Genomic DNA, 14,092 nt, shown 5'->3' with positions numbered 1-14,092 from the left:
GAGCAGTTGGAGGCCACGGAAGGAGAGTGGTGTTTATACTTGCGTACTATTGTTTGTACAGATGAACATGGTACCTTCAGGCGTTTGGAAATTGTTCCCAAGGATGAACCAGACTTGTGGAGGTCTACAATGTTTTTTCTGAGGTCTTGGCAGACTTCTTTTGATTTTCCCATGATGTCAAGCAAAAAGGCACTAAGTTTAAAGGTAGGCCTTGAAATACATCCACAGGTACACCTCCAATTGACTCAAATGATGCCAATTAGCCTATCAGAAGCTTCTAAAGCCATGACATCATTTTCTGGAATTTTCCAAGCTGTTTAAAGGCACAGTCAACTTAGTATTAAGTAAACTTCTGACCCACTGGAATTGTGATACAGTGAATTATACGTTAAATAATCTGTCTGTAAACAATTGTTGGAAAAATGACTTGTGTCATGCACAAAGTAGATGTCCTAACCGACTTGCCAAAACTATAGTTTGTTAACAAGATATTTGTGGATTTGTTTAAAAAACTAGTTTTAATGACTCCAACCTAAGTGTATGTAAACCTCCGACTTCAACTTTGGGTAGGGGTAAGGTGACTAGATTATAAATAGCGAGTAGCAGCAGAGTAAAAACAAAGGGGGGGGGGGGGGGTCAATGCAAATAGTCCGGGTGGCCATTTGATTATGGTCATTATGAAGACTATTGTCATGATTGAGGACATTGAGGTCCTCTATCAGCACCAGCCCTCAGCACCTCAAACCTGGGCAGCACTGAAGCAAACACATAGGACATTGACGTCAATGGATTACAATCACACACTACCTCAGCAAAGCTTTCCAAAAGTGTATTTTCTTTCAAGGTATATGGAAGTACACAATCTGTATAGGCTATACAGTTCAATCACAGCATATGTAGTTACAGTCTAAATGTACCAAATTGACTGTGTTTGGTTTGTGTAAATAAATAAATTAACAAAATGTCAGGGGAAAGAGTTCACCTGTAGTCCAAATGAGGCTGAATAACAACCAGGTCCATGGTAGGGATGTCAGTGAGTGTCCTCTGGTGGGTCCTCTAACTACAGTTGAAGTCGGAAGTTTACATACACTTAGGTTGCAGTCATTAAAAATAGTTTTTCAACCACTCTATATCGACATAACCTGAAAGGCCACTCAGCAAGGAAGAAGCCACTGCTCCAAAACTGCCATAGAAAAAGCCAGACTACAGTTTGCAACTGCACATTGGGACAAAGATTGTACTTTTTGGAGAAATGTCCTATGGTCTGATTAAACAAAAATAGAACTGTTTGGCCAAAATGACCATCGTTATCTTTGGAGGAAAAAGGGGGAGGTTTGCAAGCAGAAGAACAAATTTTCAACCGTGAAGCACAGGGGTGGCAGCATCATGTTGTGGAGGTGCTTTGCTGCAGGAGGGACTGGTGCACTTCACAAAATAGATGGCATCATGAGGTAGGAAAATTATGTCTCAAGACATCAGTCAGGAAGTTAAAGCTTGGTCGCAAATGGGTCTTCCAAATGGACAATGACCCCAAGCATACTTCAAAAGTTGTGGCAAAATGGCTTAAGGACAACAAGTGAAGATATTTGAGTGGCCATCACAAAGCCCTGACCTCAATCCTATAGAGAATTTGTGGGCAGAACTGTGCGAGCAAGGAGGCCTTCAAACCTGACTCAGTTACACCAGCTCTGTCAGGAGGAATGGGCCAAAATTCCCCCAACTTATTGTGGAAAACGTGTGAAAGGCCACCCGAAACGTTTGACCCAAGTTAAACAATTTAAAGGCAATGTTACCAAATACTAATTGAGTGTATTTAAACTTCTGACCCACTGGGAATGTGATGAAAGAAATAAAAGGTGAAATAAATCATTCTCTCTACTATTATTTGGACATTTCACATTCTTAAAATAATGTGGTGATCCTAACTGACCTTAGACAGGGATTTTTTACTAGGATTAAATTGAATTGTGAAAAACTGAGTTTAAATGTATTTGGCTAAGGTGTAAACAGAGATGCTTGTTCTAGGTCCCAAGAAACAAAGAGATCTTCTGTTGAATCTGATAATTAATCTTAAGGGTTGTACAGTCGTCTCAAATAAAACTGTGAAGGACCTCGGCATTACTCTGGACCCTGATCTCTCTTTTGACGAACATATCAAGACTGTTTCAAGGACAGCGTTTTTTCCAGCTACGTAACATTGCAAAAATCAGACACTTTCTGTCCAAAAATTATGCAGAAAAATTAATCCATGCTTTTGTTACTTCTCGGTTAGACTACTGCAATGCTCTACTTTCCGGCTACCAGGATAAAGCACTAAATAAACTTCAGTTAGTGCTAAATACGGCTGCTAGAATCCTGACTACAACCAAAAAATTTGATCATATTACTCCAGTGCTAGCCTCCCTACACTGGCTTCCTGTCAAGGTAAGGGCTGATTTCAAGGTTTTACTGCTAACCTACAAAGCATTACATGGGCTTGCTCCTACCTATCTCTCTGATTTGATCCTGCCGTACATACCTACACGTACGCTACGGTCACAAGACGCAGGCCTCCTAATTTTCTAAGCAAACAGCTGGAGGCAGGGCTTTCTCCTATAGAGCTCCATTTTTATGGAATGGTCTGCCTACCCATGTGAGAGACGCAAACTCGGTCTCAACCTTTAAGTCTTTACTGAAGACTCATCTCTTCAGTGGGTCATATGATTGAGTGTAGTCTGGCCCAGGAGTGTGAAGGTGTAAAGGTGAACAGAAAGGCTCTGGAGCAACGAACCGTCCTTGCTGTCTCTGCCTGGCCGGTTCCCCTCTTTCCACTGGGATTCTCTGCCTCTAATCCTATTACAGGGGCTGAGTCACTGGCTTACTGGTGCTCTTTCATGCCGTCCCTAGTGCGTCACTTGAGTGGGTTGAGTCACTGATGTGATCTACCTGTCTGGGTTGGCGCCCCCCCTTGGGTTGTGCCGTGGAGGAGATCTTTGTGGGTTATACTCGGCCTTGTCTCAGGATGGTAAGTTGGTGGTTGAAGATATCCGTCTAGTGGTGTGGGGGCTGTGCTTTGGCAAAGTGGGTGGGGTTATATCCTTCCTGTTTGGCCCTGTCCGGGGGTATCATCGGATGGGGCCACAGTGTCTCCTGACCCCTCCTGTCTCAGCCTCCAGTATTTATGCTGCAGTAGTTTGTGTCGGGGGGCTAGGGTCAGTTTGTTATATCTGGAGTACTTATCCTGTCCTATCCAGTGTCCTGTGTGAATTTAAGTATGCTCTCTCTAATTCTCTCTTTCTCGGAGGACCTGAGCCCTAGGACCATGCCTCAGGACTACCTGGCATGATGACTCCTTGCTGTCCCTAGTCCACCTGGCCGTGCTGCTGCTCCAGTTTCAACTGTTCTGCCTGTGATTATTATTATTTGACCATGCTGGTCATTTATGAACATTTCAACATCTTGGCCATGTTCTGTTATAATCTCCATCCGGCACAGCCAGAAGAGGACTGGCCACCCCACATTGCCTGGTTCCTCTTTAGGTTTCTTCATAGGTTTTGGCCTTTCTAGGGAGTTTTTCCTAGCCACCGTGCTTCTACACCTGCATTGCTTGCTGTTTGGGGTTTTAGGCTGGGTTTCTGTACAGCACTTTGAGATATCAGCTGATGTAAGAAGGGTAATATAAATACATTTGATTTGATTTATGTAAACTTCAGACTTCAACTGTATCTTATGAAGAATATAGGGAGGAATCAGAACTTAGGGGAAAAGGTCAAGGCGCCTTAACTTAACTATCATTTAACATTGATGAAAGCCCCCTTACCATTGTGATACACATTGAATTGCTTTTCACTCACAAGTTCCCGTAACACAGAGAGACAATGCGAGGGATAACCACATTTCAGCACACTGACAAATGAACTCTGGTTATTGTTTTTTTCTGCCCCTTCGACAGTAAGACTTCAAACTGCTGGACAGTTTGAGTTTGGTTTTAGTTATCTACTCTATAATGATTAAAACAACAAAGGAGGGCTTTGTGTTATAGTTCACAGAAGACACGTTTCACAGTAGACGATTTTAAATAACACTAATTCATAGTTAGTATTAGTGTCAATTCTTCCTAATGATGAAAACATTTCCAGACAAAAAACACATTCAAACCCCAAGGCTATCTGTGAACAATGGTTTGTAGAATTGTCCAGATGAAATGTAGCCAGCACCATCCTGAAAAACTTTAATGAAGATATAATAGCAACTCGATGTGTTTTTAAGCAGAAATATGTTGGAATGGTCCTTTCAAATTTAATAGGAGTCACATTGATGGAAGTCACAATGGTCCACTTGCCAAGGGGTGGATATTCAGACAGCTGCTGAAACTCTTTGGACAAATTCCCCAGAACTCTGCCCAATGACATCCACTGCCAGATTATGTTTGCCTTGGGATCCTGGCTCACGCAATTTTAAAAGGAAATGAGAATTATCAACTGTCCATCACAGTTCCATTTCCCAAGGTTCATTCATCTGGCTGCTATCACTTCCACACTGAATGTTCATGCAATACCCCCTTGGTATGTTACCTTGTAACATACACCTTAATGATAATATTGATCTTTAAAAAACGTGTATTCTTATTTACAATGACAGCCTACACCGGCCTAGTTAAATAAAGGTAAAAAAATATACATATTGCGTTCTACTAAAGTTAGTCTGCTATTTTCTCAGTCCAACAGCAGATGGCAGTAAACAGTCAATGACACCTCCCTGCCGAAGGAGGGCGTCATTGTTCTTGTTGATGTTAAAGTTGAAGGGTCGCAGACACTTTTGCCGTGTTCGTGTACTAGTTGGAACTCAGACATTTCCGACTAGCTATAAGTGTTTGTAATATAATTATACACGTGCCGGAAGTGCAATATTTCCGAGAGTCCTTGTTCCAACTAGGATTGAACGCGGCAACTGTACAGGCAAAATGACAACATTACGAGCTTTCACATGCGATGATTTGTTCAAATTCAACAACATGTGAGTTAATTTCGATATTTTTTTATAATAATGTTGAATAGGTTACCCATCTAGCTACACCGTCATTATGTTTTAATGAACAATAGCAATTGCTTGTTGGCTAGTTGCAAGTATAGCTAGCTAGCCAGAAGTTAATTATCATACAGTGCGATGCATAGTTTGAGACTATCTGCTAACGATAGCTAGTTTACACTAGTCAACTCTTGATTATAAGATACATTATTTGGTATATTTCATGGACCATAATAGCTCACTAGCTAGCTACGCAAGCTTTCCAAGAGCTAACAGTTAGATCGATAACGTTGGGCGTAACGACATTTGATTAAACTGTGAAGTCTGCTGCACCTCATCGGGGCATTGCATTGAATGCACGAAACATCTCAGTATTTGTTTCTCTCTTCACAGCAACCTGGATCCATTGACAGAGACTGTATCCTTTCAGTACAAATTGTTCCCCAGAATTGTAATAACATACCACCGTCGTGCACAGACACCCCAGATAGTGCAACGTTAGCCTTTGTCTTGTGCTCAGGAGAAGACAAGCATTCCTTAACTTTCTTTCACAGTACGGAATCCCATTTTACCTACAGTATCTGGCCCACTGGCCAGAGTACTTCATTGTTGCAGAGGCCCCTGGTGGTGAATTGATGGGTTACAGTGAGTAGGCCTACATGTCATACACACCTAGCAATATGATGATTGCTTTAGAGAAAATGCAATAGCGAACATAATTGCAATAGCAAAGGCATACACTCTGTGTAGCTTCCATCAAAATGACACTTCTGACTATCCTCAGTCATGGGAAAGGCAGAGGGATCAGTGGCGCGAGAAGAGTGGCATGGCCACGTCACAGCTCTCTCTGTGGCCCCAGAGTTCAGACGACTGGGACTGGCAGCCAAGCTTATGGAGATGCTGGAGGAGATCTCAGAAAGGTGGGGCTGACTTCTAATGCTTCAGGTTACTAAGATCAGGGCTGTGTTCATTTGGCAATTATTTTATTTTTTACTGAAACAGAGGTAGTACTTCAGCGTTTCCCAAACTCTGTCTTGGGGCCCCGACTCGGTGCACTTTTTGGGTTTTGCACTAGTACTACACAGCTGATTCCACTAATCAAAGCTTGATAATGAGTTTGTCATTTGAATCAGCTGTGTCGTACCAGAGCAAAAAACAAAATGTGCACCCCTTGGGGTCCCCAGGACGGAGTTGGGGAAACACTGGACTACCTGGTCCAATAAGAAACCCTTTGAGTTTTTGTACCCTACTGAACAATAACCATGTTAGAGTAGAGCTGGGCGATATGGACAAAAATCCATATTGTGCTAAATTGCCTGAATCGATGTGATGACGATAAATAGAACGATCGTTTTATAACACTAATGTGCACCGCTTTTTTAAATATTATCCTTTAAACTACTAATAATAATTTGATGGTTGTAGCCATCAATTGTCCCATTAACAATCCCCCATATTAGCAAACTTATTTAATTTAAAGCTTCACATTTCTCTAGTATAGACTACTTCTCGTAATGAACGATATCAACAAAATGCCTGCGGTAAGTGATCGGTGTTGATAATTTTCAGTTTGTCGTACCAGCAAAGATCTACTTCTTTGCCTCACTGTTGTTTAGGAAGGGTGGGTTCTTTGTTGATCTGTTTGTGCGAGTCTCCAATCAAGTGGCGGTGAACATGTACAAACAGCTAGGCTACAGCGTTTACAGGACCGTGATAGAGTACTATTCTGCTAGCAATGGAGAACCGGATGAAGACGCCTATGGTAATATGAACCCCTTCAAATCAATGTAAACATTACTGTAACTCAGACAATCATTATGTGGATATGTACTCACTCGTTGTCCTTTTCTGCAGATATGAGGAAAGCCTTGTCAAGAGACACCGAGAGGAAGTCCATCATTCCTATACCACATCCTGTCAGACCAGAAGATATAGAATAACAGTAGACGGTGGCTCTGACACTTTTGAAAACAAATACATTTATATTTCTCGGTTATCTCTAGTTACCACAGCCACAAAGTCATAATTGGCTATGGTAAAAATGAATGACAACATACATTTGCTTTTTGGTCTTAATTTAAGGTTATGGTTAGGCAGGGTTAAGAAATGGTAAAAATCAGTAGGGTTTACCATATTTCCACACAGTCTACATTAGAAAATTAAGTGAGAAAAGTGTTATTAGGACTTGTTTTATTTTTAGGGTGTGATGTGTGAAAGCTTAGAGAATATCATTGTACATAATATTGGCAGATCTAATAGGTTATCCTTTGTGAAACTATGATTTTTAATGACAATGAGTCAGTCACTGTTTGGTGTGAAATTTGAAATGCAATATAGAATTGAAAGGACTTTAATCCAAATTCAATAAATGATTACTTACCCAGGTAATGATACTGTATCTGCTGCTTTGTTACAACAGTTAGTTCTATGGTTCAAATAAATAAAAAGTTGGATCAGAGTTTTTTTTATTTATTTACACTGTCATTGCACCACAGTAAATGAATAAAACAAAGACATGGAAAAATAATCACTTTTTTTTAAGCAATAGAAATTACCCGATGAGGTCCCCAACTTGTCTGTAATGAGTAAAACATTTTTTTTTCTCCAGACAAGCTAATCTTTCACTGAGTCCTTATTGCTCTTCCTTGGCTGTTTCTCACCACCATCATTGTCACTACTACTACTGCTGCTGCTGCTGCTGCTGCTTCCACTACTGCTTTCATCAGAATCATCTCTGTCATCGTATGTACTCTCCTTGGGGACTTTTTCAGGCACAGGCTCACTGACTATAGGCTTTTCTGATGATGGTGATGCTAAATCTTCTGTCATTTCTTTGTCTATTCCTCTCTCCCCTCTTCCGTTTTCTTCTCCCTCCATTTCTTTGCCCCTAACTTCCTCCACTTTACCCCTATCCACTTCTCCATTGTTTTCTTCCTCATCCTCTTCATCGTCTTCTTCATCGTCTTCTTCTTGTTGCTGCCTCTTCCACATCTTGGCCATGGCGAGCAGCTTGAGGTTGGGCTGGTTCGCTGCATCCTCAGGGAAGATGTAGTCGTAGTACTCCTCCCACCCTGCATCTGACTGATGGATCAAAATGAAAAGTCAATTAGTGATCAGCCGAACCACAACACATAAACAAGGGTAATGAATTGATGTTGGATTGGTATGATAAGGCTAAGAGAAACACTACTTACCCCGTCCTCTGCCGTGAGCTTTCTCCTCTTCTTCACCTTCTCCGGCAGCAGTTTCTTCACCCTTTCCCTGGTTGTGTCTGAGCCAAACTCCTGCTCAAACTCCTTCCAAGACTCCAGCAGCATCAGACGCTCCTCCTTCTCCTCACAGCTCCTCAGGCCCTTGTTGGCCTCCTCAAAGATCCCCCTACACCTCTGCAGCCGGTCAGAGGTATCTATGGACAGCTCATACTGGGCATAGCTGATCCAGACCTGCAGGTAACACATTTGGCAAAATTACAAAATGATCAAATATTGTTTGATGAGTTACTGCGCCACAGTGAGTATTAGGCAGGTGAGTAATGTAGTATGGGACTGTTGGAAGCAAGACAGTCATTAAGGTTAAAGGGACAGCTCTCACCTTGACGTGCTGTGTGCGCTGCAACAGTCTCTTGTAGAGACCTCTGGTGTTGTCATACTCTTCCTGCTCGATTTCAAAGTCGATGTAGGACTTCCACAACACCTAAGATTTTAAAATAAAACATTTGAAAGTAAAATACTGTTCAGTGGTATTTCAATTAGTTTTCACTACAATACTTTTCACGTGAAGGGTGTCTTCAGACATGCTGAAAGTGGAAAGCCAACACAGTGCGTAAATAAATGCCCAGGGTGAACGTTTTTGAGCCTGACCTCTGGCATGTCCAGTCGTGGCTGTCCGATGGCCAGCTCGAAGATGGCCCGGGCTCTCTCTGTGTCTCCCAGGATGGTCTCCAGCTCAGAGAACTTGATCCAAGTGGTGCAGTTCTCGGAGGCAAACTCCAGGTACTTCTCATAAAGCTTCCTACATCGGTCAAACTCTCTGAGCTGCAGCTCCAGTTCAATGTAGCCCTTAAACAGCTTGTTCTTTGGACATTTACCAATGGCTGTGCCCTGGGGAGAGGGAGAAGGCCAAATGACAACATTTCAAGTTTGAAGTATCACAATGAAAAACATAAATCATCAACAGTAGGAACCTTACCAAGCCTTGTCTAGCAGCTTGGAGGTTCTTCTGGCGGATTTCAAACTGTCCGTAGAGTAGCCACATCTTGGCAAACGTGAACTATGAGGAAAGAAACAAAGTAATAAGTTTGATGATTTGTTGATGAATGTTTTTTTGTTGCATATCAAATGTTTTATTAAACCCTATTTCAGAAACAGAGGTGCCATTGATTGTAAACATTGAAAACTACCGATACCTTTTTGTGAGGGATGAGATCCAGACATGCCAGGTACACCTGCCTTGTTCTCTCTGGGTCCTGCCAATCAACACAATAAGCACTGAAATCCACAGGCATATGCACAATGTCACACTTAGCAATGTGAGAATCACAGCCAATAGGGATGTGCATCTTTCCCTTTCAAAAGGATTTGATACGTATCTAGATACAGGAATGATACGTTTTAGTTTGAAACGATTTGGTTTGATTAGAGAACGAATTGATGTGATTCGGTTGGATGCACTATCATTTGTTGCATAAACACATTCATTTTCCATTCTAAATTCATATCTGCTGCTGATGAAGCTCATGAGCTGGGCATATCTGAGCTGACTTCTCTGTGTGTGTAAATGATGTACAGTGGGGCAAAAAAGTATTTAGTCAGCCACCAATTGTGCAAGTTCTCCCACTTAAAAAGATGAGAGAGGCCTGTAATTTTCATCCTAGGTACACTTCAACTATGACAGACAAAATGAGAATTTTTTTAAATGAATTTATTTGCAAATAATGGTGGAAAATAAGTATTTGGTCAATAACAAAAGTTTATCTCAATACTTTGTTATATACCTTTTGTTGGCAATGACAGAGGTCTACCACCTATCAGATTAGGGTCATAAAAGAGACTAGACATCTACCATTATCAGATTAGGGGGGGACAATGTAGCTTGTGTTTTTTGTCCCCCCACTTTGGTTCTGAAATCACCATCACCCACTAATTAACTTGTCATTTTTACAGATTAAGTGTTTGAGCTATTAATGTATCAACATTTACCGTTTACAAATTAGCTATGACATAGCCACTGAAGGAGAGGATGCACCAGTTGTCACAAAAGAGGAGGTTCACTATATATACAAAAGCACCAAATTAGTGGATTTGGCTATTTCAGCCGCATCCATTGCTGACAGGTGTATAAAATCGAACACAAAGCTAAGCAATCTCCGTAGACAAACATTGGCAGTAGAATGGCCTTACTGAAGAGCTTAGTGACTTTCAACGTGGCACCATCATAGTGGTAGGCCACACAAGCTCACAGAATGGGACCGTTGATTGCTGAAGCGCGTAAAAATTGCCTGTCTTTGGTTGCAACACTCACTACCAAGTTCCAAACTACCCCTGGAAGCAACGTCAGCACAAGAGCTGTTCGTCAGGGAGCTTCATGAAACTGGTTTCTCATGGCCGGGGGGCAATGCCAAGCGTTGGCTGGAGTGGTGTAAAGCTAGCTGCCATTGGACTCTGGAGCAGTGGAAACACGTTACACGTTCTCTGGAGTGATGAATCACGCTTCACCATCTGGCAGTTTGACGGACAAATCTGGGTTTGGCGGATGATAGGAAGGGAAATCTTAACGCTGCAGCACACAATGACATTCTAGACGATTCTGTGCTTCCAACTTTGTGGCAATAGTTTGGAGAAGGCCCTTTCCTTTTTCAGCATGACAATGCCCCCGTGCACAAAGAGAGGTCCATACAAATATGGTATGTCGAGATCAGTTTGGAAGAACTTGACTCTGACCTCAACCCTATCAAATACCTTCGGGATGAATTGGAATGCCGACTGTGAGCCAGGCCTAATCGCCCAACATCAGTGCCCGACCTCACTAATACTCTTGTCGTTGAATTTAAGCAAATCCCAGCAGCAATGTTCCAACATCTAGTGGAAAGCCTTCCCAGAAATGTGGAGGCTGTTATAGCAGCAATGGGGGACCTCTCCATATTAATGCCCATGATCTTGGAATGAGATGTTCGATGAGCAGGTGTCCACATACTTTTAGTCATGTGTATTTTTGGAAGGTAGAAAGAAAGTAATATGAGAGAAAAAAATGTTAATGAATCAGTGATTCGTAACTTTTAGGTTGATTTTCTGACCGATGCATGCTACATTTGGATCGGTTTGGGGTCCGCGGACTGATGCAGTCGTATCTTAAACATTTTAATCGGGGACCGATGCATACTGGTGAATCGTTACATCCCTAATAGCCATTATTTAAACACAGAGGATGCAATGTAGGCCTACCTTGACCTCCAGTTCTTCATATAGAGCGTAGTTTATCCACAGGTAAATGTATCTTCTCCAGTGTCTCTTCTCCTGTATAGGAGGGATATTGGCGATGGCTCTCTCATAGACCTCCCTGGCAGTGTCAGGATCCGCGTCACTCTCCACCAGGCGTAGGTAATCAAACCATGCGTCATAATTGTGTGGGCTTGCCTATACAGGAAGAAAAACCCAATCCAATAACAAGCCATTAGTGGATAGAATATTGTTTTAATTGATTATTTTGGGATGAAATCTTTGCGAATCTTCATAGGTTTAATTTACCTTGACTTCCTCTTCATACTGAAATCTCCTCTTGCTGACGATGACGTCCTCGATTCCCCTCCGGTCTCCAAACTTCTTCTCAAACACGGTGTAGAACTTGAAAAGCTCCTGAGCCTGCTGCTTGGGAATTCTGTCCAGGGCGTATTTGTAGATGACTCGAACTCTCTCAAACTAAGACACAAGGGGGAGAAAAGTTGTATTGTTCTGTTGACCACAGTTGGAGAACACTATAAACGTGTGGGAATAAAACTGACATGGTTCAAAGTGTCAGATTTACAAACCTCTTTCTGTTTCTCTTCAAATCTGGCGAAGGCCACAAAGAGGTTCTCATCAACATGCTCCTCGCCAAAGAACTCCACTGATCTTTCAAACACCTTCCTTCCATGGGCGATGTAGCCATGCTTCTCTTCAAAACGGGCGTACTTAATCCAATTCTTCACATCAGGGTGGACAATCACAAGTGCACTGGAGTTAAGGAGCTTTAAAAAAAAATTAAAAAAAAGAGAGAGATGTACTCTACAGGCATGAAGGTAATACCACTACCAAAGGCAATGCATCATTACAAATTTAATCATCTGTTAGAATAAAACACCTGTTAATTAATAATGCATATCTACAGTCAGCAACCACAACTCATTTGCTAATACATTGTAGTAAGTCATTGCTTTAAGCACTTCCCATCAAAAGGATATATCTCTCATAGATGGAGCGGGCCTTGTCGACTTCCTTGTAGCGCAGCTCAAAGTTGATGTAGGAGTGCCAGGCTTGTTCCTCTGGTTCCCACTCTGTCCAGCGCTCAAACACCTGTCTGCAGCCAGCGATGTTGCCCAGCATCTCTTCCATGTAACTGTACTTGTACCTGAAAGGGGGAAAGCAGCAAAAGAACAGATGAGCGACAAAATCATGCTTTTTTTTTTTAATAACTAAACTTTTTTAACCAGATATGCTCAGTTTAGGAGAGGTAAAGTTGTTAAGTACCAGAACTGGTTGACACGGGGCAAGATGGTGATGGCTCTGTCCCAGATGTTGCGGGCGTGGTTCACCTGCCGGTTCTTCATCTCCATCTCGGCATACTTCAGCCACAGAGCTATGTTTCGGTGGTCTACATCCAGGGCACGCTCGTAAATAGAGCGAGCCCTGGTGGGGGGGGGGTAAAAAAAAAAAGCTCAGATAACAAGTATCCCAGTCAAACTCCATCTATAACATTCACATCGGATTCCATATACAACAATTATCCCTGTCAAAATCCATCTACATTCACATTAGACCCCATATATGTATGAATCACAAGAATCAGCTTCACAGAGACATTGACAAGCATTAACTTACCTCTGGACTTCTTTCAGGCTCTCCTCCCATTGAGCGTATTTTATCCAGTTGCTGATAACAGTACGGTTCTTTCTGATGTTGTCTTCAAATCCCTAAGAGAAGGAGTCAAGTCCAGTTTGTATCTGATTAGATCAATGTATTTACTACTGTGCACTACACAAGATTTGCAGACAACTGATAATGTTGAAACTGTCTGGTTGGCACACCAACAGAATACCAACAGTAAGACTGAAGTCTGAAGTGTAATACATGTGTCACTTGGGGTCTTACCTTCCTCTTCTTCAACTTGTAATCGTTCAACTCCTCTTCATCAGTGATCTTTTGCTTGGGTGGCGGTGGCAGAAGCTCGAGCTCCCTCTCCTTTGCCTCCCTGAGCAACTGCTCAGCTGTGATTTGTACCTCTGCAGGAGCTTTGTTTTTCACCTTCACAGCACAAATTAAGACGTTATTTTGGAATTGGATGAAACTAGTTGATTGAAGACAATACTAGTTGGCTACATAGGTAGTACATGTTCCAAATGCGACAGTTCGTTTAGTTAGCTGGCATAAACTTTAAATAATTAGCTAGCTAGCCCTTCCTCGCACACAGTTGGGTCAGATTTCTCGATAGAGTAATCTACATTAGTTAAATAAATATAAAATAGCAGTTCTTACATAGCATGCTACCTTTCGTTCGTTTAATATAGCTAGAAGTAATCTACATTCGTACCAAAACAAAGCACTTGTCTTGTTATGGTTAGCTAGCTAACGCTACCTGGCTAGGCCATATTATAAGTTCCCTAGCTAACGTTAGCTGTTTTTAAACTTTTCGCTACCTTCGCTACTTTCGGTATCCTCTGTTTCCCCGCCGCAGTAGATGCCATTTTACTGGATTGTATGGTAGAGTCAATTAGAATAAACTATTACAACAGAATCGATCCGTTTATAATATTTTCACAGCGCGCCGGTGGACTCCGCCATGACACTTTCAAACGTGCGCGCGTTGAACGTAACATGTGAACTGTGACTCTTCA

At 41.9% G+C, this 14,092-nt stretch overlaps 2 protein-coding genes across 2 annotated transcripts; one reads left to right on the top strand and one right to left on the bottom strand.

Moving 5' to 3' along the window:
* The first annotated feature begins 4,825 nt into the window (after positions 1 to 4,825).
* On the top strand, positions 4,826 to 7,619 carry LOC139415023 (N-alpha-acetyltransferase 20). Its single transcript, XM_071162763.1, has 6 exons — positions 4,826 to 4,995; positions 5,401 to 5,425; positions 5,562 to 5,652; positions 5,792 to 5,927; positions 6,624 to 6,769; positions 6,862 to 7,619. The coding sequence occupies exons 1-6, from the start codon at positions 4,943 to 4,945 to the stop codon at positions 6,945 to 6,947; spliced, it is 537 nt and encodes a 178-aa protein (XP_071018864.1). The 5' UTR covers positions 4,826 to 4,942; the 3' UTR covers positions 6,948 to 7,619.
* On the bottom strand, positions 7,461 to 14,083 carry LOC139415022 (crooked neck-like protein 1). The gene is made up of 14 exons (XM_071162762.1): positions 13,895 to 14,083; positions 13,350 to 13,502; positions 13,080 to 13,171; positions 12,729 to 12,887; positions 12,443 to 12,609; positions 12,032 to 12,210; positions 11,751 to 11,921; positions 11,448 to 11,639; positions 9,413 to 9,472; positions 9,196 to 9,276; positions 8,868 to 9,107; positions 8,599 to 8,700; positions 8,202 to 8,450; positions 7,461 to 8,088 (listed from the first exon to the last, which is right to left on the bottom strand). The coding sequence occupies exons 1-14, from the start codon at positions 13,940 to 13,942 to the stop codon at positions 7,621 to 7,623; spliced, it is 2,361 nt and encodes a 786-aa protein (XP_071018863.1). The 5' UTR covers positions 13,943 to 14,083; the 3' UTR covers positions 7,461 to 7,620.
* Between the last annotated feature and the right edge of the window lie 9 nt (positions 14,084 to 14,092).

This window comes from Oncorhynchus clarkii, chromosome 8, assembly GCF_045791955.1.
Source record: "Oncorhynchus clarkii lewisi isolate Uvic-CL-2024 chromosome 8, UVic_Ocla_1.0, whole genome shotgun sequence".
Lineage (NCBI taxonomy): Eukaryota > Metazoa > Chordata > Actinopteri > Salmoniformes > Salmonidae > Oncorhynchus > Oncorhynchus clarkii.
The sequence above is the reverse complement of the archived record's forward strand: the minus strand, read 5'-3'. Positions and strand labels throughout refer to the sequence as shown.